This window comes from Vulpes lagopus, chromosome 1 (assembly GCF_018345385.1).
Source record: "Vulpes lagopus strain Blue_001 chromosome 1, ASM1834538v1, whole genome shotgun sequence".
NCBI lineage: Eukaryota > Metazoa > Chordata > Mammalia > Carnivora > Canidae > Vulpes > Vulpes lagopus.
This window is the reverse complement of record NC_054824.1, coordinates 154,222,780-154,248,789: the sequence shown is the minus strand read 5'-3', so window position 1 is coordinate 154,248,789 and position 26,010 is coordinate 154,222,780. Positions and strand designations below refer to the sequence as shown.

Sequence of the window (26,010 nt, the reverse complement as noted above, 5' to 3'; positions counted from 1 at the left end):
ATCACTTATTCTAGGCCTATAAGAGTCACTACCTGACTCCTGCCATGGCATGACTGCTAATTCTTACAGCTCCTTGGGTGTATAATCTCTTTTTTCTTTTCTCAAGTCTAGCACTTCCCTAGCTGGGTTATGCTGGGATTTTACCTTAATTATTATCCTAGCAGCTAAGAGAAGAGGCAAGGCAGCTTCTGAGGGCACCATTATTATTATTATTTTTTTTTTTTTTTGCTTTTCGTAGTGTCTTCTAGCACAGGGAGGGACTAGGGAAGAGTGGACTACCTCTTCAAACATTGAAGAGTTTCAAGGATCTCCATCCTTTGTTTCAGGATCCAATTTTTCCCAGCCAGGGCTCAACATTAGCTTAGCAGACTTACTTTTTTCTGAGCATTGAAGTATCTCTGGAGCTCTGCAACTCTAATTCTTCAATCTTCTTCTTGCTCAGCTGTGTCTATCATTTCCTTGCAGGAGATAGGTGCCTCTTTCCCAGCTACCCAGGAAGCCCTCTGACAGTCCTTTTTTTTTAAGATTTTATTTATTCATGAGAAACACACAGAGAGAAAGAGAGGCAGAGACACAGGCAGAGGGAGAAGCAGGCTCCATGCAGGGAGCCCGATGAGGGACTTGATCCTGGGACTCCAGGATTACACCCTGGGCCAAAGGCAGGTGCTAAACCACTGAGCCACCCAGGGATCCCCTCTGGCAGTCTTTAATTGCTTATTAACACCCTAGCTCTCTCCTTATCCCTCTGCAGGTGTCTATCCAACTTAGCAGCAGTTAGCTAACTCTACTGTCTGTATGGCCTTGTTCTCCCCTTATAATCAATAGCTTGAATCATCACACCTGTGACGACATTCCCAGACCAGGACATTTTTTTCAGCTGAGGTGATATCTTTGCAGTTCATGGCCATCACTGTATTGGGATCTGTCTGTACCCCACATACCACTCAGGACAATGGCGTGGTGAGTGAGCCTATTCTAGAACCCCACCTCACTGCTTGTGTTCTCAGGACACTTACAGCCTTACTTATGTTATTTTAGGTTCTTCAAGAAACAAGTGCTAAGACTGGCTTTATTGGGAATACTAGGAAGGGGGCCAGAGAAAGCTGGGACAGCTATTCGGCCTGGATGCAGATCCAACCCCTGTGGAGGAGAGGGAAGGAAGGCAACATGGATCAGAAAAGTCTTAGGCTGCCGTGCTAGTTACAAGAAAGTTTTGGCAAAGCCAATAGGAAGTTCTTGATCCAGAGTTGCCCTTTAGAGGAGTCTTTTGTCCACTGGGATTACACCTGAATCCGTATCTCTGCCATGTCCACTCACTAGCTGGGAGGCACCACTGGACTTCTGTGCAAGTAAAATGATTGCTTTCAGAGCATGCATCTGAGGGACCTTGGTCATTTTTGTTTTCCAAATGGAAACCTGGGAGATCTGAAAAATGTATACTCATGGCAGCCATGAAAACAATACATTTTATTTCTCTTACTTTTGATGATTACCTTTAAATTAACAAATATTATTAATTTATTTTATTGTTCCTGCTTTCCAAAATAGCATACAATCTTCAAATTATTTAACTTTTCTTACCCTCATTCCACAAGTTGCTGATCAATTATTTTAGATCTTGTGTGTGCGTGTGTGTGCGTGTGTGTGTGTGTGTGTGTGTGTGTGTCGATTTAATGTTATACCTTTGTATTCCATTTGGGTTCTATAGTAAAAAATATATATGTATATATAATATATATTACGTATGTATTTATTTACTTTCAAGGTTTAACTGGTCAGTGCTGATAGTAATGGAAACAAAAGGAAAGCAATTGAGTTTTATCTATTGACCTATATCCTTCAATCTTGCTATATTTGTTTATTAATTTTGTGAAGTTATTTTGTAAGTTCATTGGCATTTTGTACATAGACCTACTCATCTGCCAGTAAAGATGGTTTTATGTCTTATTTTCCTATGTGTATACATTTTATTTCCTTTTTTCATCTTATTATATTAGTTAGGACTTCCAGCATAATGTGAAATAGGAGTAATAGAGAGGATGCCCTTAATTTATTCCCAGTCTTAGGAAGGCATTCAGTCTTCTCATCTTAAGCATAATGTTAGCGGTAGTTTTTTGAGGATGTTCCTTATAAATTTGAGGAAGTTCTCTTTTCCTAGTTTGCCAAGATTTTTATTACGAATGCTGTTAGATATTTGTCAAATGTTTTCTCTACATCAATTGATATGATTTTTTTTTTTTTTGGTTTGTTGATGTGATAGTCTACACCATTCAATTAGAATCTTGAACTCAACTTGCATAACTGGAATAAATCTCACTGGGTCATGGTGTATAATTCTTTTTATTCTTGTTGAACTCTATTTGATAATATTTATTGAGGATTTTTGCATCTGTGTTCAAGAGAGATACTGGCTTATAGTTTTTGTCTCTTGTTATGCCTGCAGCTTCTTTTGGTATTAAAGTAATGTTGGCTCATAGAATGAGTTAGGAATTGATTCTACATTTTGGAAGAGATTTCAAAGAATTGCTATCATTTTTTTCTTTAAAGATTTGATAGAATTCACCAGTGAAATCACCAAGTCCTGGTGGTTCCTTTTTAAGAAGGCTATTAAATATTGATTTAATTTCTTTAATAGATATATATGCTTTTAGATGATCTGTTCCTCCTTATGAGTGTTTTGGTAGTTTGTGTCTTTCAAACTATTGATTCATTTTATCTAAGTTATCAAATTTGTAGATGTAGAATTGTTCATAATATTCCTTTAAATGCCCATAGGATTGGTAGTGATAACTTTTCTTTCATTATTTTTATAATACTAATTTGTACCTTTTCTTTTTTCCTTAGTCCAGCTAGAAGTTAATCAATTTCATTGATCTTCCAAAATTTTTATATGCTGTATTTTCAGTTCAAAAATCTTTTCTAATTTCCCTTGAAATGACCTCTTTATAAATTATTTAGAAATAATGTGAAGATTTCCCTATTATTCTCTTGTTGACTTCTAATTTAATTCCAGTGTGGTCAGAGGACAACGTATGATTTCCATCCCTGTTCCTCTTTTTTTTTTTACCCCAAATAATTATGAAACAACATAAGAACTTTATATAAATTAAAACTGATATCATTATTCAGTATCCTAAGGACAGGAGGCCAATGCCAGTGTGGTATGACCACCCTTACTCATTCCTCCATATTCATCTATGCAGTTTTATCTCCTTTCTCTCAGAAGAAACTTTGCAGGAGCTCCTGCCAAGAGAATTTCTCTCACTTTCATGGTACTGATGTTAATTTCTTAGCTTTGACAAATGTATTGTGATTATATAGGAAATTAATACTGGAAGAGGCTGGTTGAAGCTATATGTGGACTCTGTATATTTTCAACTTTTCTACAAATCTAAAATCAATCCAAAGTAAGGTGATGACATAGATAATCCAAAGCTTCCATAATTGAGATTCATGAAGGGAAAATGGAAATAATGTATTTTATTCCATTGGCATAGGTCACTGTAAGGAGTAAAAAAGATGCTCTGTTAATAACTTCTTATTTTTGAATTCAAGTAAGCAAGATAGCAATGGTCCCATTTTAAGGACATGAGAATGAAAATTGCTAAAAGTCATAGGTTTTTCTTGGGGAACCCTGAGAGAAGAAATATGGAAGGGTAGCCTATGAAGCCAGATTTCCAAATGTCTGAGGACACAGAAGCATTAAGTTGTATAGCAATAATACATAAATTATGGTGTCTCTCAATGAGTCTACATGACTATGAGGAGTATTTTTTAATGGAAAAATCTATATTTGCTTTCAGGATCAGAAAAAAAACTTATGATAATAAGAGAGTTATTAAATGCTGGAAATAGGAAAAAATGGAGTTGATACCTTCCTAAAGGAAATGGTTGTAGATAGGATAAAAGCCATGTAGGTAAAGAACTTAGTCTTGATTGAGAGGTGCCAAAAGTCCCCCTGCCTTTAGAAATAAAAATGCAATGCTATATATAGAAAAAAATTAGAGTGATGATTTTACTAATTATGTAGATTAGCAAAGTGAGGTTGTCATGGAAGAGAATTCAGGACATCGTAAAGAATAGAAATAATTTAGTAACAAATTTAGAGTATATATATGTATAAGCTGCAGGAGATGGAAAAAGAACTGCCTTCACATTGTTGACCATAGTTACTGTCCGGTTCCTAGTTTTAGAGACTTCTAGTTGCTTGGTGTTGGGCATCTCTGTGACTTACATTGTCCTCTTAGGGCCAATCAGTGCCTGAAAATGTGTCATATACATTTTTAAGCTTCTCTTCCATGTTTTATATAAACTGATACTTGTTCTTGTGTTGAACTACCTTTTTTCTAAGAGGAGTTGGCTGCTTTGAGAACACAATTACCCTGAAGGTGGAAATACCATAGTTCTTCATTTTAAGAGAAAAGAAATACCAGTTTGTCTTCTTACCATTCTGAATTCCTCTGACTTTCCATTGCCTGAAGCAAAATCATTGGCATGAGAGTATTCTGTGTGCTTTTTAGAAGGGATGGAAGACCCCTCAAAGGCCTTTTAATGATGAACGAAGGGGATTTATTCTTCCTTATTGGGGTAATAAAATTTGTTACACTTCATGTAAGTTCCTATGGGGGTGGAGGAAGGACGTGGAAGTGAGGAGGATGATTTGGATTCCAAAAACTGCAGTTACTTGTGAAAGGTTTTAACTGAAAATAGATCTTTCTCTTGAGATTTTAGTTTGTTCTGGAGAATAATGTTACAAAATCCAGCATTGCACAATAAAAAGGCAAAAGCAAGAGAAGATTTATGATGATGATCCTTGGCAGTTCATTTAAACTGGTATGCTCTCTTGGCCTCATTTTTAATACTGAGATGCTTTATGTTCTTGGGTCTGCCTATATGAACTAAATTAAGTCATAAATGTGCAACTTTTATTCTGTGTATAAACTGTCATTTAGCATGTGACCTTTTTGCTATACTCCAAATGGACAATGGCATTGAGAGAAGGAAGGGATAGTCACAGAGGCAACAAAAAAGAAAGCCCCCACCCCCACCCCAGGCCCACTCAAATGGGGCCAGGACTAAATTGCTGACTCACTGAAAGGCCACTCTGATCATAGAATGTGCATAAGAAATGACCTCATCAGACCCCTTCACTTCCACCCACGAGTACAAACATAGCAGTGTCTCAAAATAGCCTTAACTGCCACGTTGGCAGTTGAGCCAGGGAGGGAGGACTTTGGTCCTAAAGCTTGTTGGCATTAGCATTAGAGAGAGGGGAAATTAATAAATGACCTGTTCCTGTCTGCACAAAGCTTGGAGAAGCAACAGAACATAAGAACAACTCAGATGTAAATTGTAGTATTAGCTTTACTGATAACTCCAGCTATATTTGTAGTAGGAAGAAGGGGAAGTTGGATTAAATGGATTTATTACTTTCAGCAGGCCTCTTTGCTTAGCTGGGGACTGTGCTATGTCTGTTAACGAGGTGCCAGGAAAATTGGTGCCTGTGTGGATGCCTGTGTTTGTGCATGTGCACACACACATAAATGAAATATATGTCATGGAATATGAGCCAGTCACATGAAATAGACTCAAGAGTGGTACCTGGGTGGCTCAGTGGTTGAGTGGTTGTCTTCAGCTTAGGTCGTGGTCCCAGGGTCCTGAGATCGAGTTCCACATCAGGCCCCTGAGAGGGGAGCCTGCTTTTCCCTCTACCTATGTCTCTGCCTCTCTTGTGTATCTCTCATGAATAAATAAATAAAATCTTTAGAAGAAAGAAATAGACCCAAGAATAAAGGATGAAATCCCTTACTGTTCATCTCTTACATGGTGCCAGGGTAAAAGGATGTTTTTTCTCTCTACATAAATGAAGTGAGAGGAATTCTTTCAACAGGAGTTACTGCGAACTTTTTCCTAAACAGAATGAGATAAACTGCACAGGTGAATAGGGAAGAATGGGTAATGTGGTCACCCCACTGGGCACTGGCCTATTGTCTTGGGAGACTGGCACAATGATATTAGTTTTAATTTGTAAATTAGCCCTGTATTGTCTCATAATTATGTGAGTTATCAGAAAAAAAGAAATCATTCTCCTTAACTTATCTGTACAAGCAACAGGCACCAAATCTTCTTATACTCTGTGAACATACCAAAAAGTCTGAAGAAGTGGTGGCTAGTGATAATAGAACCATCACTTATAGATCTTACTATACTCTTGGCAACTCCGTGAAGCATATTGCCTGCTTGATCTCATTAATCCTTATAAGGATCTGCATAGGCAGGAAGCACTGCCATATTCACATTACAAATGAGGGGACAGCTTACAGGAGAGTTCATTAAGTCAGCAAAGGTCCACTTTGGGTAGAGCCAGAACTAAATCTTGGTTCTTCTGATTCAAAACCCTTGTTTTTTGATGTCAAGCATTTTTTTCTACTACTGAGTTTCTAAAGATCAGAGTTTTTTTCCCCAGAACTATCTATGCCAGTCGTTCAGTGGAGAATCATTCTCTAAGCAAATATTTGCTGAACAACTTCTATGTGCCAGGTATTGTTCAGATGCTAGGGATAAAGCAATGAACAGAAGAGATAAACATCCCTCATAGAGGATGAATTCTGGAGGAAGACAACCAACAGTGAACAAGTAGACAAATTATCCCCTATTTCTGATGGCAGTGAGTGCCTTAGAGAAAAATAAAGCAGGGATATTAGATAAGTCCAGTGTTGCAATTTTTCTTTGGCTTTTCATGTAGGATCTCACATGAGGAGGTAAGTTTTGAGCAAAGATCTCAAAGAGGTGAGAGGCAGCCATGTGGAGTTTGGGTGAAGAGCATTGCAAGCAGATGCAAAAATGCAAAATTGGAATGTCATGGCCTGTGAGTCTAGATGAATGGGAGCAAGAAGCCAGTGGGTAAAGATCATTTGGTATTATTATGTTAACTGGAGTGGAAAGTGTCTTTGACATCGATAAAGATACTGATGACTCTGAAAATCAACCTTTTCTTTTCTTTTTCTTTTTTAGGTTTTTAGAGAGAGAGAGAGAGAGAGAGAGAATGAACAGAGTTAGGTGCCACCAAAATTGTTAGGCTTAAAGGCAAGGTTTTATATAGTGCTTGACTGGGGATAAGCCCTGCTCATAGATGGGAAATAACTGATAGCAAGAACAGACAATATATTATTTTTAAATATTTTGTTTGCAAAGAACATGCTTCTCCATATAGATCATAACCTGTGGCTAGAAAATGCTATTTTAGGATAATTACTAGCACCTCTTTTGTAATAAAAACCAAGTTTTGAGTCATTCTTTATGCACACAGTTCCCAGACAGAGAACTGCTTTAAAAACAGATGAGGAGTTTAAAAGAATATAATTCTCATTTTGTGGTATGGCCCCTTTTCAAATAAGAAAATCAAAGTGGTCTGTTTTGATTATCTGTGGAACATAACTCATAGTCAAAAATGCTACCCACTAGAGGTCTTTCAAGCAATGTTCTAACCTTTTAAAAATATTTCTAGAATGCCATTTTGAAAGGTGCTTATAATAGCCATTCTTTGTGTTAGCCTTTTGTATGTGTATTTGTAATTCAAAAAAATTCTTCATTATGGAAAATTGAAGACATGTTCTAAGTTAAAGAGTGTACAGTGATCCACCATATAGCCATCACCCAACTGCAACAATTACCAATGTGGTTTCATCTATACCCCTACCAACTTGGCCCTCCCATGGTATTTCTGAAGCAAATCCTCAACAGATCTAATTTCATCCATGTCTATTTTAGTATGTATCTCTGAAAGATCACTTTTAAAGAACATAACCACTGGGACACCTGGGTGCTCAGTGGTTGAGCATCTGTCTTTGGCTTAGGTCGTGAACCCGGGGTCCTGGGATCAAGTCCCACATCGGGCTCCCCGCAGGGAGCCTGCTTCTCCCTCTGCTTGTCTTTACCTCTCTGTGTGTGTCTCTTATGAATAAATAAATAAAAATCTTTTTAAGAAGAGATAACCTAACCACTTTTAACCCCTAAAAATAATAAGAACCCCTAATGTTACAAAACACCCAGTCTCTTTCAAAAATCTAATCAGTTCGTATATTTTATAAATGTTTTTAATTCGTTACAGTTTGTTTGAAACAGGATATAAAGAAATTCCAATCTTTATAGTTAGATTATATCTTTTAAGTCTTTATAATAGTTTCTTCTTCACTACTTCTTTTCCCCTTGAAATTTATTTATTGAGGAAACTAGATAATTTTTTCTTGCCTTGGTTCTAGCTTTTGTAACAAAATACCATATATTGGGTGGCTTAAATAATAAGCATTTATTTCTCACAGGTCTGGAGGTTGGAATGTCCAAGATCAAGGTGCCAGCAGATTTAGTGTCCTGTGAGGGTCCTCTTCCTGGCTTGCAGACCAGCTGTCTTCTTGTTTCTTCACATGGCAGAGACTGACATTCAGGGAATAGCTCTGGTTTCTTCTTCTCATAAGAGTACTAATCTCATCATTGGGGGGCTATATGCTCAATACCTCATATAAACCTAATTATCTCCAAAAGGTCCCATCTCCAAATACCATCACACTGAGAATTAGGTTGTCAGCATGTGAAAATTTTGGACACAAACATTCAGTCCATAGCAGTAGTATGGTGTTTCTCTAATGTCTGGATTTTCCTGATCTTATCCTATTAATGCAGGTAAACATGATCCTCTGTCCTGTATTTCTTGAAGATTAGTAAACAGCTCTAGATGCTTAGTCAGTTTCCGATTTAAATATTTTGACAATTATTTTGTAAATTGTGGTATGTTACCAAGTGGAAGTATATCATATTTGGTTGTCTTTTTTTGTGATATTACTAGCCTTTGACAATCAATGTATAGATGAATTAATTTATAAGGAATTGTAAAATGGTGACAATTTTGACATTTTTCTCAGTTATAGAAGAAAAAACATTCTCTCATTTGGCATAGAGCTATTCAGTGATTTGGTTCATATGGGAAATGAATATTCTTTTTCCTTAGTTTTCCAGTTTTCAGAATAATGAGGTGGTTATCTAGCATCTTCCAACATTAGGTAAATATATTTTTTAAAGTTTTAAGCATTATGATGAGTTCATTGAATGAAATATATTTTTAGAGATTTCAGTTCTTTACACTTATTAGTCTTACTAATACAAAATATCCCATCTTTAAGTTCACTTCTGAGTTATTTTTGATAGGACCTTCCTTACTATCTTCTTTGATAGGACATTCCAGATTCATTTTGTACCTTTTTTCCCCCGTCCTGGATTGAGCTATTTATTGAAGCAGCACTGGGTTCATTATTTAGAATGGTCTTTGGAGATCACAAACCTGGGTTGTAGTTTTATTGGTATTGTAATTAGTACTATAACTAGACTTGTTAGTAAACAGAGCTAGAATTAAAGTACATTGTTAGTTCATACCAGCACTTCCAGTTCAAATTCAGGACAGAGTTCTTAACTGTAAGATTCGACATCCTGCATCCTTTCCAATGTTGAGAAACCTGAGCTGCCCATCCTTACATCAGAGTCTCTTCTGTCGTCTTGACTTCCTGAATCTCATTTTCAAGTAGATTCTTCAATAATTGGGTGTTAGAACAATATTTCTTCAATTTGTTCATACTAAAAACAGTCCTCTGCCCTTTACACTCAAAAGTCAAGTTTGGTTGGATATAAAACATTTGGTTCACTCTTTCTTTAGTATCTTAAATATATTATTCCACTGTCTTCTGACATTGGATATATTCTAAATATACGATGATAGTAAGGGGTTTTTTGTTTTGTTTTGTTTTGTTTTGTAAGGAACTTGGGTTTTTTGAATGATGACCAAAGCAGGTTTTTTTTCTAATTTTTTAAAATACAGAAGTTTTACTAGAATATGTCTCAGGGTTGATTATTGACATGCCCTTTTAACATGTAGTTTTAAATATTTTTATTTCTTTCAAAATAATTTTCTTGAATTCTATTTTTAAATATGTGTTCTATTCCATTGCTTTGGTTATCTTTTGTAGGGCCTTAAGAATACATCTGTGGGAATGTCTTGGCTTCTATATTTGTAACTTTCTCTTTTCTTTCTTCATTTCTCTTTGATTTAAAGTTTTTTCTTTCATTTTATCTTCTATTTCTACTATAAATAATGCCCTTTTTATTAACTCTTTGGTTTCTAGTTTAGTGTTCATATGTGAAATATTTTGTTTTATTTTTTATTTTTTTATGTGAAATATTTTAAATTCCATGGTTCTTTCCTAAATTCTATCACCTCATTTCTGAGTTTTTCTACTTTAAATTGTGTTTTTTTATAGCCTCTATTATTTTATTAATTTCTTTTAGCGTGACTTTAAATTATTAGCCAACAGTTTTCATCTGTTTATAGCTCTGTTTCTGGCAGGTTCTCAATTGGTCTATAGAGCCATTATTTTATCCCTGGTTTCTTTTTTCTCTTAATAACTATTAAACATAGGACTTAATCACAATCTCCTTTCAGTTCCTTCTTTTTCACTCTCCTTCTCTCTTTTTTTTTTAAATTTCTTTCATTCTTTTTTTGTTCATCAAGGCATAATGTATATAATAAAACAAGTTCAATGAGTAGCTACCATTCAAACATGATTCAGAACAGCTCTGTTGCCTCAATCTGTTTACTCCACACCCTCTGAAGAGACAATCATTATTTTGACTTCTATCAACATAGATAAATTTTGTATATACTTGAACTTCATATAAATGGAATCATATGCATAATTTTGAGAATGATATTAGCTATAGGCTTTTCACAGATGTCATTTATCTAATTGCGTACTATCCCTATCTTATGAAGAATTTATCCTTTTTATAATAATGAATTAATGTTGAATTTTTCCAATTTTTGTTCTCCATTTATTGAAATAATGTGACTTTTCTTCTTTGCTCATGTGGCAGGTTACATTGATGGCTTTTCAGATGTTAAAACAATTTTGTATTGGGATAAACTCCAGTTGTACATGACATAGTATGCAGTTTTGAAATTGCTCCATTCAATTTGTTAATATTTTATGAATGATTTTCTACCTATGTTCACAAGGGATATTGGTCTATAAACCTTCCCTTTTTCCGTTCATTTGTTTTCAGTTTTTGTTATCAACATCAGAGTAACTATGGCCTCATAAAATAAATTGAGAATGCTCTCTGTTTTCTGAAAGAGTCAGTGTTAAAGTGGCATTATGTCTTTATTAAATGTTTGTAAATGTACCTGTGAAACAATTTGGACTATAAGTATTTGGGAAGGGGTATTTTTTATTAACAACTTTATAAAAAATAATTTATTATTTATTTAAATAACAAAGTTTATTAAAGTTATTGGTAAAGGGTTATCAATTTTATTAAACTTTTCAGTAATCCAGCTTATGATCTTGCTAATTTTCTGTAAGGTTTGTTTTCCATTTCTTTGTTTTGTGCTCTTTGTATTATTTCCATTCTTCTGCTTAGTCAAGTTCAATTTGTTCCTTTTTAGTTTCTTGAGTTAGATGCCCACATTATTCATTTTATACCTCTATTTTTCTAATTATAAGTATTTTAAAGTTATAAATTTTTAAGTATTGTTTTATCTGCTCATACATATTTTGATATTTTATGTTTTCAATTTTAGTTCATTTGTAGCTTTACTGCTCTAAGCTTTCCCTTTTGTTACTTGTGCACAATGGTAAAAAAGAAAAAAAATGATCTCATACTGCCTGCAAATTTTGCCCTCTAATATATCTGCATTTTCAATTTCCTTTGTCCTTTTGCTATCCTGCACAATTTGAATCTACTTCCAGCATTTTCTATCAATGCAGAGTTTTGCCATAAGAGGGAGTTTCTCTTGGTTGGTACTTAGACTTGATATATTCCAGACTGTTGCCAGCCCTTTCAGAACTTACTGTAGATCTTTTCTTCTCTTCCATGCATTAAAGTGTATAAAACCCCTTCCCATTTCAGCTACAGTTCTCAGATGTCCCTTAAACAATTTTCAGGAGTGCCTGTTTGTGATTCAGGAATTCTTCTGCTTTTAGGGAAGTCCCCCTGTCACTTTGCTCTGCCTCTTTCTATACAGACAATGTTACTAGTTGGGTTTTGTGTTATCAATGGTTTGTCTCCCCTGTTTGCATTTTGAGGTGTGTGGTGATATTGAACACAGTGTCTTTGCAGATATTTTTCTATTAGCTTTGATTTTTAATATTTCAGGTGCTCTTTCTGTTTTTATGTGGGGATTCAGAGAAATTTCAAAACAATTCTGCTGGAACTATCTTTTCAGAGCTCTATGGCAAGCTCAGTTGTATTACAGAGCAGTATATTTATACTGTTTTGTGTTTGTGGTGAAAGAAGCATAGTACTGATCTCTTCTAGAAAGAGCTTTTTAAGAATCCTGATTATAGGGTTCTTGATTGTTTGGTGACCTCTGGAGTTGTCTCTTACTATGCTCCATTTTCTTTGTGTTATAACTACAGTTCTTTACTGGCTCCTAGTGTGTCATGGTCATTTCAAGAAAGTCTCACAGAACAGCCAGTAGTGAGGAAGGCTCCAAATAAAATGCCTGCCCTCTTTTGTGTTCTTATGTTGCTGTGTGGTAGATGGGACCCTCCTGGATTCAGATTTAGAAAAAAGAATAATTCAGAAAGAATGGAACCTATCCTTTCTACCCATTATCCAAGTGGGTATCTTTCATGTCATATAAGTTTGAATTAGCTGAATTGCCACCTAATACTGCACAGGATTATGTAACCAAAAATGCCTCTAGTATGCAAATTGCCTTGATAACTTGTAGAAATTATTGCCTATACTTTATTTGGTTATTTTTGAAAAGTGCTTCTGCTTTATTCTAGGGAGTGGGGTGGTTGAACACAGTTGAGATAGCATTTGGGATCCTCAGATAATGCTTTACTCTTCGTGTCATACTTAGTTGATAAGTTCTTTCACTGTGGCCACTTCCAAAAAAATGACTACATATATATTGTCGTCACTGACAATCATACTCAGCAGTTTCATGCATTGACTTCAATTCAGTTGTAGGCTACTAATGTGTCTCACAAATTCATTAAGTTTTGCACAAAGAGCACTCAGTGAAAAATGCTTGATTTTATAAAGTTAATACATATATTGCTATTTTAGTTTATAATACGCAAGTACTTTTCATTTAATCTTTATGATAACTTTGAAAAGCAAACATATCATTCACTTTAGAGAAGAAACTGAAAAACTCAAAAGTTGCTGTCTTAAAGCTATGTAGGCAATATATGACAAAGCCAAGGGGAAATTATTCAATAATTACAATAATTACTACCAGTATCAGAAACCTCTATGCATGCCAGTAATTCAAAAATATCTCTAGGGAACATGATCACATGAGTATTTTTTAATAAATCAACTTCAATTGAATTAGTTACAGTATAGAGATAATTTTTAGTAAATATATATTTGTATTTCTTAATATACAATATAGAATATGCAGTATATGTAATGGGAAATAATATGCAGTACAAAATAAATTTGTCTCGTGTTAGAACAATTTGGAAATTAGTTTTATGGAATTCAATTGTTTATTATAGTCACTACTTTATAGATGAAAAAGCTGAGTCAGAATGATGTGAAATGGTTTGTCCATGTAGCTAGTCAGAGTCAAGATTCAATACCCTGTGTCTTCTCATTCTAAATCCTATATTCCCTCCTTTATACCCTGCTGCCTCATAATAGAACTTTCAAAATGGTTTAAGTGGCTGAACAGATGAACCAACTCTTGCAATTTAGACATGTCTGCTCAAACAAATTGGCTTGGTCTGTAATAATCAATTTATGAAGTATAAATACCAAGAAATAATGGGAAGAATAAAGGATTTGAGACCTAATTTCTGCCATTCAGGTCATAAATAGTCTTTAAGCACATAAGGAGAATGACCTGTTTTCTTAGGATGGAAGTATGTGTATACTTTATCAGTTTTAGTAAAATATGACCCAGATATGTCTTAGACTATTCATGCTCCCTGCCATCTACTCTCCTGGCAGTCCTCACCCCATCAACACATTCTGCGGACACATTCTGATGTCATTACGACAGCTTAGGGCAGCCAGATTCTCACATACCATATCCACTTCACAGCCTGACTCTCAGGACTGACTGACTTTACTGCGTCAATTTTCCTGCTAGGCTAACTAGGGAGAAATACATAATTCCCAGGAGCTACACATTTGATCAAATAAGTGATGCCATCTCTCCCTAGAATCTAAAAACTGGTGTCCTGGGGAATCTTGATGTTCAGAGACTACCATGAGGCAAGCTTATAAACAGAACAGACTAGCCCATTGGTCATAGTCAGGGTGGCTGTGAATTCTTGATTTTGTGTGTGATACTCAGTCTCCTTTACCTTCTGAGCAGATTCACCCTACACGTCTCATTTTATTAATGCTCATCTCAATTAGACATTTTTCATGTATTTTTCAGGATAAGGATTTGAAATCAGCTATATGACAAATTGAATATATACACAAATGTGTGTTAATGTATGTATGTATATACACATATTTTTAACCAAGCAATGCAATATGGCAAAATCAAATTGCCTTAGAAATTTTTACTTCATAGTAAATCAAACTTGAGCTTTGTGTGACAGCAAAAGTGCTGGCCCTCTGCCAGGGTAGGAAAAAAGGGAAGGAGGGGCAAAGACTATTGGACTGTCATTCCTTTTTTGCTGCAACTCTGGCCATACACTGACCAGCTGCCCAGGTGTCCTCACTATGACATTACCAGTTTTATTGGCCTAAGTCCTTTCCAGGCCATTTTTTTTTTTTTATGGGAATGGAAGACTTTTTGTTGAGTCATAAAGCTACCATTTACCAATTGTATGTTCTTTGTGAAGTAGGCCTTTTGAAACTCTTTGGAGCTTCATGTAGTTGTAGTATGAAGCAGCACCTTTTAAAGACTGGCACTATCTGTCTATTGTCACAGTGCTGGCTGCCATATTGGTACATTGGTATCCACTCAATGATATTTCCATGATCTGATGAGAGACTTCTTTACCATTTCTTGGGACTCACTTTTTTTTTTTTTCTTCAGCAATGTAGGAAGCTGAAGTACATGTAAGCAATGTAAAATGCATGTAGAATACATATTAGTTTGGGGACAAGTAGCTGATATTTTACTTCTTTAGAGTGTAGGAAAAAAGTATAGACCCATTACTTACAACATGTCCCAAGTTGACTACAAGTTTATTTCTGAAATATGTCAGGCACTTAGTGATTCGCTTTGAAAATGGAATTGAATCAAGGGTAGTTATCAGTATGTGAATGATTCTTATCAGCAGCTAATATCTGTATCCAAAACTCTTAACATGAAACCATAAGAGACTACTGTTCATGCTTGAAGAGTTTGAGTCTTCTTAGTAACAATAACTGCATGAATGAAATCAGCATTTGGATGAAGAAAGAATATCCCATATTGGAAAGTAATCATAGCTTTTATGCTTGTGTGTGTGTGCTTTGACAGCTTTTTGGAGACTACAGCCTATTTCTTCATGAAACCAAAAATTGGAGAGAAGGAGGTGTCCCCAAATGTTTTCTTCAGTATCTGGCATGAATTCAGCTCTGACTTTAAAGACTTTTGGAAGAAAGAGAACAAACTCATTCTACAAGAAAGGTAGGTTTTTTTCATTTCACAATGGCATTTTAAAACTGGTATTTTATTAAGTATGACACCATTGGGGTTGCCAACTTTTATAGCCTGAATGAAAAATTAGATAGCCCTCAACCTGGGATATCAAGTCAAACAGGGTGCTAAGAACTGGCAAAATTTGGAGTTTGAATAAGAAAGGTTGGCATACAAGCTATGATGCTACAGAGAATAGCTGGGGAGATGGTTTGCCAGGACCACCGTCTGGTAAAACAACTTCTGTGATGAGGAAACCACACAAAAGTAGACCATGTAAGTGGAGTGGAACAACCCTGCTGAGATGATAAACCTACTCACCTCAAAAGATCAGTAGCAGAGACTGTATGAAGGTAAGATGAATCATTTTTTGTTTTATTTTGTTTTTGCTCAATTCATAAGATATTGTCCAAATTTCACCATTTGTATTAAGATTTCTGCCAGATGTCACCAAGAAACAGATGATCAATATTTTTTAAAAGAACTTCCAGGATTCTTGTAGAATTACACCACATTTCCTAAAGTAAATTTTTCAGGATTGAAAGAAAATTTTTTTCTCTTAAATATATGAAATAAAGTCTCTGTCACTGATTATGAAATTCCATAGAGACATATTAAATATTAATTCAGGAGGAAAGCTAGCCCTCCCAGGACAGCAGCCCCAAATAGTTGGGTCTATCAGGAGAATGAAAATGAAACACGATCAGCACTGTAAGCCAAACCCTAACACTGAACCAATTAGTGTACTTTCCAACATCCCTACACTAACAATGACTTTGCTTTAGATCTTTAGAAAACTTAACATCCTAAGGGACTTTGTTCATCATACCACAAAATTCCACAATTTCTGCTTGTTGTCTTCCTTACATACAGAACTGTGATTATCCACCTAACTGTGATTATCCATTATCATTATCCATTATCATTATCATTGTATCCATTATCATACATCCTTAAATAAGATGAAATTTGCTGGCATATATTGAGTGCACAAACTGCTATGAGCGCTAACTCATATAATTCATTACTTAGATTCCATAGAGTTATCATAGAAGAAACTTTACCTCAGTGACTAGTAGATGGAAAAAGAGAGTGGTCTGAACAGAAGGGAAAATAAGCATCCACTCTAAAGATAATGAGAGTATTCTACTTAAAAGTGGTTCATTAGGGGTTAACCTAAGAGATACAATTTTAGTCAAAAGTCCATGCAGGTAAGATAGGAGAGATAATTGCTGAAATATAAGCACATTAAATTGTCATTCATGTCCTTCAAATTTAGCTATATATTATCTTTGTGGGGTTTTTTGTTTGCTTTTTGATTTTGTTTTTTTGTTTTGTTTTTGTTTTTGTTTGTTTGTTTTTGTTTTTACAGAGCAAGGGCTGTCAGTTTGGAAAATTGTAAAGAGGAATCTTTTTTTTTACTGCAGCCCAGCACCTACAATATCCCTTCATGTCCCTCACTGGTTCCCATTGGCCTCCTTGCATCTCTAATCTCAGTTTATTCCCCCGGAAAAGGGCCAACAGCTCAGTCACATCAATGTACAAATCTGACAGATGAGTATTCCTTTTTCTTTAAAAAGATATTTATTTATTTATTTATTTATTTATTTATTTATTTATGGGAGAAAGGGAGATAGACAGAGAGAGAACATGAGCAGGGGGAGAAGCATAGGGAAGAAGGACAAGTAGACTCTGCACTGAGTGCAGAGCCTGGCATGGGGCTCAATCTCATGACCTGAGATCATGACCTGCACTGAAATCAAGAAGTTGGATGCTCAGCTGACTGAGCCACCCAGGTGCCCCCGACAGATGAGTATTTCACCATGTACACCTATTTGCTTGTGGCTGGGGCTAGAGAATGAGAGTGGAAGTAAGGAGAGGTCAGCATCCACAAGATAAGGCTGGTAGAGCTGTAGTTTTGGAGTAACTATTCTGCTAGCACATCAGGGAAGTAAGTAAATCATAGCAAGGCTGGCATATTCCTATGGTGGCACCCCTGGAGATCCTAGGGCAAGAAGGTAGGTAGACACTCTCATTGTAGTTTGCCTTTACTCTGTACATGAGTACATGAGTTGGTGAGATGCCATCTCAAGGGGTTGTTGAAACTGACCAATTCAGTTACACAACTCTCCAGTGATACCCAGTCTCATCTAGCCTGTGCTCCATGAGGTAGAGTTGTGTCTCTAGGTAACACATTGATACCAATCCACTGTTCCATGATATTTTATGCATTTAACATAACCAAAACTAGCTTTTCTTTACCGAGTATCTCATAAAATCAAACAGATGCTTCCTATGCTTGTCATGTCCCAGGACTATGCTGTGGCTTTTTTGACCCAACCCTTGGTTGATTTTGCTTTTTGATGCAAACTTTGGTGACTTTGCTCACCCCTTGGTGGCAGTGTTGTGATTTGGCAGATTACAAGTGCTCTTCACTGTAGACTTCTCATCATTCACTATCATTTGCTTTATTTAAGAGCTAAGGAGGACTATGTGGCAGGTGAGCCAGTGCTTCTTTGCCCTTTAACTTCTGAAATATATTATACCTCCTGGCAAATAGCTGCTTTGATAAGCAAGACCATTGGTCTGACTCATCTGTAGAGAAACTTTGTCCCTTTCCTTTAATATAGGACCAGTGACACAATTTCCAGGAAACAGTGCTAAATGAAAACATTGGGCCCCTTTTTCAAAAATTAATAAACAATTTCAAAACAGGAAGTACAGAGCCCTTCCAAAAGTGTGCAAACAACACCCATGAAGCCAACTTTGCCCTAGTGTAAGCTTTGTATCATATTTTCTGTAGGTAAATGGAAGGATATTTTAGGAATGCTTCATACCCTCAGACATCAATTGGAAATGGGATGTGGTCAGTTAAGGGTCTTACACTTCTGGTACAGTCTGTGTTGATCTAAGTAGAGCTTCACATAGCACTAACTTCAAGCACTTAAAATGGGATGTTGTTCTGCAACCTGATTGTTCCCTCCTCTGTACCCTGTATTTATTATCTGCATATTTTGTTTAGTCAGTTTTATACTATGATAATGCCTAATGATGTGTCTGTTTTTATTTTATACCATAACCATTTTGATATTTGCATTTTAGTCTTTATTTCCCAATGAGATGTTTCACATCTTCATTTCTGATGTAGCTCTCCCTGTCATTAAGTTGGAGTGCCTTTCCACTCTTCTGATCTCCATAAATATTTGCTGATTTGACTAGTTACATCATTGTATTTGACACAGACACAGGAAGAACTTAGGTTATGAAGTAACGAACATGCTTTTCTACATACCTTAAACTTATCATTGTAAGTAATAAAAAAATACCATTCCAAATACTTTAGGCAAAAGGAAAGGCATTGTTTAGATAGTCAAACCACAGAAGGGCAGGGATGGAACTTGTGTGTGGATTGCCTGAATACAGAAATTCTAACTGCAGTCTGTGGGAATTGGTCAGATGTGTCCATGCCTATCTCTCATGATCTGTCTTAATAAATGTTCTCTTTCATCCTGCTTCCTCTTCTTCTCCCTCTCTCTCTTTCTCTCACTCTGATTCTCATGTTCTCACTCTCTCCCCCTCTCATCTCCCTACCATCACTCTCCTTTGTGGTTTATCCTAGTTTCCAAGCCAGGCTATTCCTTTAAGGGTGGCCCCATGGCCACTGGTCACAGCCATGACTCACATTCTCACAGCCCAGTAGGAGAGAGCACTCTCCACAATCTAGAAAAATTCCAAAGAAGAACTCCAGATGAGTTGTGCCCAGTTCTAGATCAGGCACTGTGGTCAGAGATTTGGAGTACTATTGTTCAGCAATTCACAAACCCTGTTGTACAGCCAGAGAGGAGGGCTGCCATGATTGACATTCTCCTTCATTGCAGTCACTGGAGTTAGGTAGGGAAGAGCAATTTCTAAAAAAAGTAAATAATATTATTATTACCCAAATTTATTAAGCCTTTAAAAATAACCTGTGTAATTAGCAGAATGTCTTAGCATGGTAGAAAGAAACCTGAATGGTTTCATGATATAGTTGAATGTTTACTTTCCACTGTTCCTTGATCTAATTTGGAATTCACAGACTGACTATCTTTAAAGTTGTAAATCCTGTAAGAATATTTCTTATCCTATAATTTCTCTTTGGTTCTTATTATAGAGTGGTAGTAACTTTGTGTTTTCTGGCTTTGTCCTGATGATTCCTATGATTGAGTAAATGTATTTTTTGAATTGGTGAATTTCTACACATCCATGAAAGGTCTTAAAAAGGTCTGCTCTCTTTCTAATTGATGTGGTTTGGAAAACATGAGGATTTTTATGTTAGTTCTTCCACTTACCCGCCTAGTCATAGAAAGCCATAGTGTCCTAAACTGCAAAATGGAAATAGTAATATCTCTCTTGAGGCATTATTGTGTACACTAAGTGAGATAATATATTTAGAGTATACAACACAGTATCTACATGCCAAATGCTCAATCGTTCTTCCTCTATCATTTAATATAAATGATTTCCTGATCATAACTACCTACAAATGTAACATATTGTTAAAGCATGTTAAGAATGTATTCAGTGGATACAAGGCATTTTTGTGATTCAGTTACTTTTTGGTTAGGTAAAATGTTTTGATTCTTAGTCCAAGGGAAAACTTGTTCAAGAATGTTCACACAGTCCACCCCTCCATTATTTATATCATGCTATGCAAAAGAATTCCTGTTTTAATGCTTTTAGACAAGTGACCCATTGGTTTTGTCATGAGTCAGAAAATGTGTTTTTTTCATATACTTGGAACTAGGCGCATACAATTGTTAATAAGAAACCCTTCTCTAAAAAGAAATCTAGACTTGTTATCACTGAACAGCCCAAAACATATGAAAAATCATTTTAAAAAATGAACTCAACTATATCCAGAAGGTGAGATAAACCAACATTTACTCTGCTAAACATCTCTCCAAAAGGCTCACAGAGCACAGTGTTAATATGGCAGGAAATGGGCAGTCCTTATCTCTTTTATTTTCAGGTAGGCAGTAGCATTAGTATCACCTAGCTGCCAATGAGGCCCTATGGAGCTTGAACAATAAGAGTTTTATTAATTAGAGGAAAGAAGTATGGATTGATTGGGAATACTTGTGCTTTTTGACCTTGATGGGATTGTGGTTCTTGGAGAAGATAGTGGGGCCCAAAAACAACTCCACTTCTCACTGTTTTGTTCTGTTGTAAGTGGTCTTTAGTTTTTTGGCAGTCTTTGGCTATGTAAAATTATTTGTAATTATTCTCACATTCCATATGGGGGAGTTTTTACTATGCATAAGAGACACTCCGTGCAATTGGTGACACGAGCTAACAACCTAGCCAGGTATGGTGTTATATGCAATGGGAGAAACTGGGGGCAGGAGTTAATTCTGTCCAGAGGATTTATGACAAGGAGACTGGAGTTGGACTAGGATTTTCACAGGCAGTCCAGTGTGGTAAGGGCATTGTAGGCAAGATAATGTGGCTCTGGCAACTGTACCTCAAACCCCATAGTGTGCAGTGTAGCCTATCAAAATTCTGTTTAGTGGGCTTAAGACATTTTAATTTAATAAATCAGTTGTGACATTAGGAAGGGTTATGTTTAAAGTATTGTCTAACTTAATTTACAGGTTTATTTCATTTTGAGACAGGTAGTCTTTGATAACCCAGGAGAAAGGATAACTACTCCTCTAATTTGTGCAAGCACTTGGTAATCAGGTCTGGTTTCTGCCCAGTTTAAATCTGCAATTAGAGGGAAAGGATTTCAATGCTTGGCTTTAGAAGGTTATGCATTAAATTGGAGAGCACCTCATGCCATGTTAACGTTCCTGTTTCCATAATTTATATTTAAGTGAGCTGTATGTTCAGATTTAAGTTGGACATTATTAGTGTAGAAAGAAGTGACCGTTATAAACGATTGAAAATAAAACTGAAGAATTGAGGTAAGGGAGGAAGGTTTATTGTTATATAATAACGTATTTGCTGAATACCTAGATGAAATTGCCTCTTGGACTGCATTGTTGCATTGCAGCATTAAATGAATTTATCCAACCATTTACCCCTTTAATTGAGCCACCAATGTCTAGAAAAACAACACAAAGAAATTCTCTTCCTACTTCTGTCTTTTTATAGCAGAAACTTTGGCACAAGAGCTGACAAACAAGATAGAATCATGGCTAAGGGGACCTGAGAAAGTGTAGGAAATGTGATCTGAAGGAGTAATTAATATGCATTAAGACATAATAGACGATTCATTTATTTATTAATTTATTCAAAGTTACTTTGTCCTACTGTGTGCTAGCCAAATTTTCTGGCGATATGGTTCTTACCCTTTAGTTAGAGAAGCAGACAATTTAAAAACCCACAATTTTAAATTATAGGTTCAAATTAGTGCTATGAGGAAAATAATGAGCCATTTTTGCAAAGCAAAAAGCAGAAGAGGTTCATTTAGAAAGTGTGGTCAGAGGAGGCCTTTCTGAAGAAGCAACATTTATGCTGACACTTGAAGAATTTGTGAGAGCGGCTATGTTAAGGGGCAACACAGTATATGAGCCTGCCAGGCAGAGATGTAGGAAGTTCAAGATAATATGACAAAAAAGATCGGGTGGACTCCAAGAAAGATGAAAGTGATGAGATGAATTAATGAAATAGGCCTTGTGGATCATGGTAAGAGATTGACTTCTATTATGAATGCAATAGAAAAATCATCAAAAGGGTTCTTAGAAAGGGAATAACCTGATGTGATTCATGTAATGAAAAGATTATTAATTCAAATGTGTAATAAATTGGACAGTGGTATTGAGAAACAAGTTAGGAAATTAGGATAGTAGGCCAGGTGAAAGATGTGATGTTGTGGACCAGGGGGAAGGTGACAGAAAGGAGAGGAAATGGGTGTGTTGGATATATAATTTGGAGGTATACCTATACAAACTTGCTATTTGCAGATTACAGCCTCTACTAGTTATAGAGGGTCAGAAAATTCTAAGTGTCAGCTCAGATACTGACAAGCTCATGTTAGCCAGGATGTTAGAGATCAAGAATGCAAACTTTCCCTTTCTCTTCTAAAATGATTTTCAAAGGCAAGGTTAGGGAAAGATGTGAAACCTCAGATATTAGGAAATTCACTTTCCAAAACTTAGTTCTCCAAGAATGATGTAAAATCATAAGGTGAACGTAGGATGGAAAAGATCTTTGCATTTCTTCTTCATCTTGCCATGTTCCAAGACATGTTTTTTAAATCTTAGAAAATCCTTTCTCAAAAGCTTCATGTTCAAAAATGGAAGAAACTCACCCTCAGAATCTCTGGTTCCAGCTCCCCATCAAAGAATCAGAACTAAGAGCCAAGAAAGTAGCCTGTCCAAAGATATTTTTGCTTTGAAAAGGATTTAAACATTGAGGTACCTTCCAGTAAATTTGTAGAGACTTGTAAAGTTATCTGAGCAATTATTAATTTCTCTTCAGCGTTTGCTAAAAATAGTTTTTGACGTCTTAGCAAAGTTTGTAGTAAAACCGTTTTGGATCAAAATATACTTTATGGAGGAGATATTTCAAATTACCCATTAAAAATAACATCATGTAGCTTATATGGGCTGAAAACAATTTCTATATAAGCTGTTCCTTTACAAGCAAGATGGTATTTTTAAGGGGTCACTTTAAGTTTTGTTAGGATATTCTTAAACAATGTCATGATTATAATCTGCTAGAGGAGGAGATCTAGATCTGCTAGATTTGTATAACGTCAAATTAACAAAATCTTAAGTTTGTGTGGGCTTCTGCTAGAGCCTGGATTTTTAAGATAGTGACAAATTTTAGAAGCCAGAGGCTCCCCACAATTCATTCTCACTATAATGCTCTCCATACTGACTCTGACCTTTTTAAGCAAGGGAATTCCACCTGCTTTGCTTCAGGATTCCACTCTCAAGACACTACTCCTGTTCCCATTAGTGATAGTGAAGCTTTAGAGAAATGAGAAATGCTTCTTAAAAATTTGGGATTCTAAGGTAAATAATGGATAGTCATAGACTAGTCATGAGAGGTAAAGATGGAAGAGATTGTCTTCACAATGTTTTAGGTATTGGTCTCTACAACAGATTTGAAGTTGATGGCAAAGTTTAGACCAAGATATGTCAGCAGTTATTATATTTGACAAATAGCAATTAACTTACTTGGTTTTGCTGCTGAAGTCTGGTTGATTTAGAAGCAACTGTGAGAAGGCATCAAACTCAATTTTAAAAGAAATCATTTGTGAAAGCATGTGCTGAGTTTATATGTATGTGTAGTGGAGGGGGGACAGGGTATGTGTGGAAGGACCCCAAAATGGAGATCAGTACTGAAGAAATTTAAGAGTGTGTATTTTAATATAGGGCACATAAAAGAAATTAGATAATATTTGTATGTCTTTGTGGAGAGGAAATGGAGAATGTTCTTAAGCATGTAGAATGGCTAATAAACATATGAAACAATGCTCTGTATCATCATCCTTCATGGTAATGTAAATCAAAACCCCAAAGAGACGCATGCTCATTATGATGGCTATACAAAAAAAAAAAAAAAAAAAGCAGGCAATAGCAAGTGTTAGGGAAGATGAGGAGAACTTGTGAAACTCTCACACTGCTGGTGGGAATGTGGCAATGGTTCAACCACTTTGGAAAACGGTTAGGCATCCCCTAAGAAAATTAAACCTGGAGTTACTGTGGAACCCAGGAACTTCTTCCTAGGTTTATACCAAAGAGAAGTAAAAGCATACATCCACCCAAATGCTTGTACACATGTGATCATGGCAGCATCATTCATAATATCCAAAAGATGGAAACTACTCAAATGTCCATCAACTGATGAGTGGATAAATAAAATGTGAATATTACAATGGAATATTATTTGGCAATAAAAAGAAATGGAGCACTGATACATGTGCCATGAATGAGCCTTGAAAATAAGAAGACAGTCACAAAAGGCTATATATCGTATGATTTGATTTATATGAAATGTCCAGAATTGTCAAATATATAGGGTCTGAAAGTAGATTAGTTGTGTCAGGGGTTGAGGAAGAGGAGAGGGATCGTTAGTGAAGTTTCTTTGGAATATATGGGATGTTCTAGAATTAGATGGCTGCACAACCCTGTGAATATACTAAAAGAAACATTGAATGTCCACTTTAAATGGGTAAATTTTACAGGATGTTAATAACTCAATAAGCCTTTATTTTTTAAGTAAATAGATCTCTCACATCAGAGCTCTAATCATAAACACAGACCACATAAGTCTTTTAACTACTAACATGAACATTAGCTAAATCAAAAATAGAGAGATAAATCTGTTGGCAAAATCTGTAAAAAAAAAAAAAAAAAAAGAAAAGAAAAAATTGTATAGCTCGGTTCAAAATCAGAAAGGCCCCCATCAATTTAGATGATTAATAATTTATAATAACTTGACTCTAGTGATGAAATGAACTAGTGCTTTTTCTATGTAAATCCATTTCAGGAAATCACAAGTCATGTTAAAAATACACACAATGTAATAGATATTGTGTGTGTTTATGTATGTGTGTATTTTGAAATTATTCATCTACTGCAAATAAACATTTTTTTCAAATCTTATCTCCATGGGAGGGGATTGTCAAGTTTTCCTAACTTATATTTCTGATGAAGTGATCTACAAAAATAGTAGATATAATAAATGGTTAAAAAAAAAGAAAAGGGAAAGAAAAAAAAAGAAAAGGGAAAGAAATTTGTGTTTGCTATGGGGTAAAGCCTCATGTCTTTCACTTCTGTCTTGTTAACCCTTCCTTCACCCTTTTGCTGTAATGTCTCCAGCCCTTTCCTGGTCTTTTTAGTGCTCATTCAGGACTCTACTCCTCAGGCCTTCTGGCCAATGTGCTGCTCAAGGTTTTTGCTTCTGCTTGTCATAAACAGTTGGGTTAGCAGTGCGAATCATGGGCAGCTGCTAGGTCACGAGTGGAATTTTGACCCATGGAAAGAAGACATTTCTTTAAGGCAGACAGTAATAAGGACAAACCATTGATATGGTGCACCTTAGCCAATGGGCACTCAGTGAAAACCAACCCTGTTGATGCCGAAGAACTAGCTGTGGAATTATAATGTGGTCTTGGATATTGCCATTTCCAGTCAATTCAAGTGTCTATCAATTGAACAACTGTCATGGCAAATTGGTATCACATAAGCTTGGATTCTTTGGTTTATATAGAAAGCTGTTGTTTACCATTTGCTCCTCCTTAAAAGGACCTTCAGATCAATGTTCTCATCATCATCATTTTTGTTATTTTATGCATATTATAATTTCACTTCTAATTCTAATGCTCTTAAAGTTTTAGGAGCTATGGTTTTGTAATTTTTAAGACTAAT

General features: G+C 35.8%; 1 protein-coding gene across 2 annotated transcripts in view; it reads left to right on the top strand.

Moving 5' to 3' along the window:
* The window catches only part of FMN2 (formin 2), a 369,098-nt gene that overhangs the window by 322,192 nt on the left and 20,896 nt on the right, over positions 1-26,010 (top strand). For both annotated transcript variants that reach the window (XM_041773384.1, XM_041773378.1), the window contains one exon: positions 15,491-15,640. In XM_041773384.1, coding sequence (XP_041629318.1) covers positions 15,491-15,640 — 150 coding nt within the window. The remainder of the gene's footprint in view (positions 1-15,490; positions 15,641-26,010) is intronic.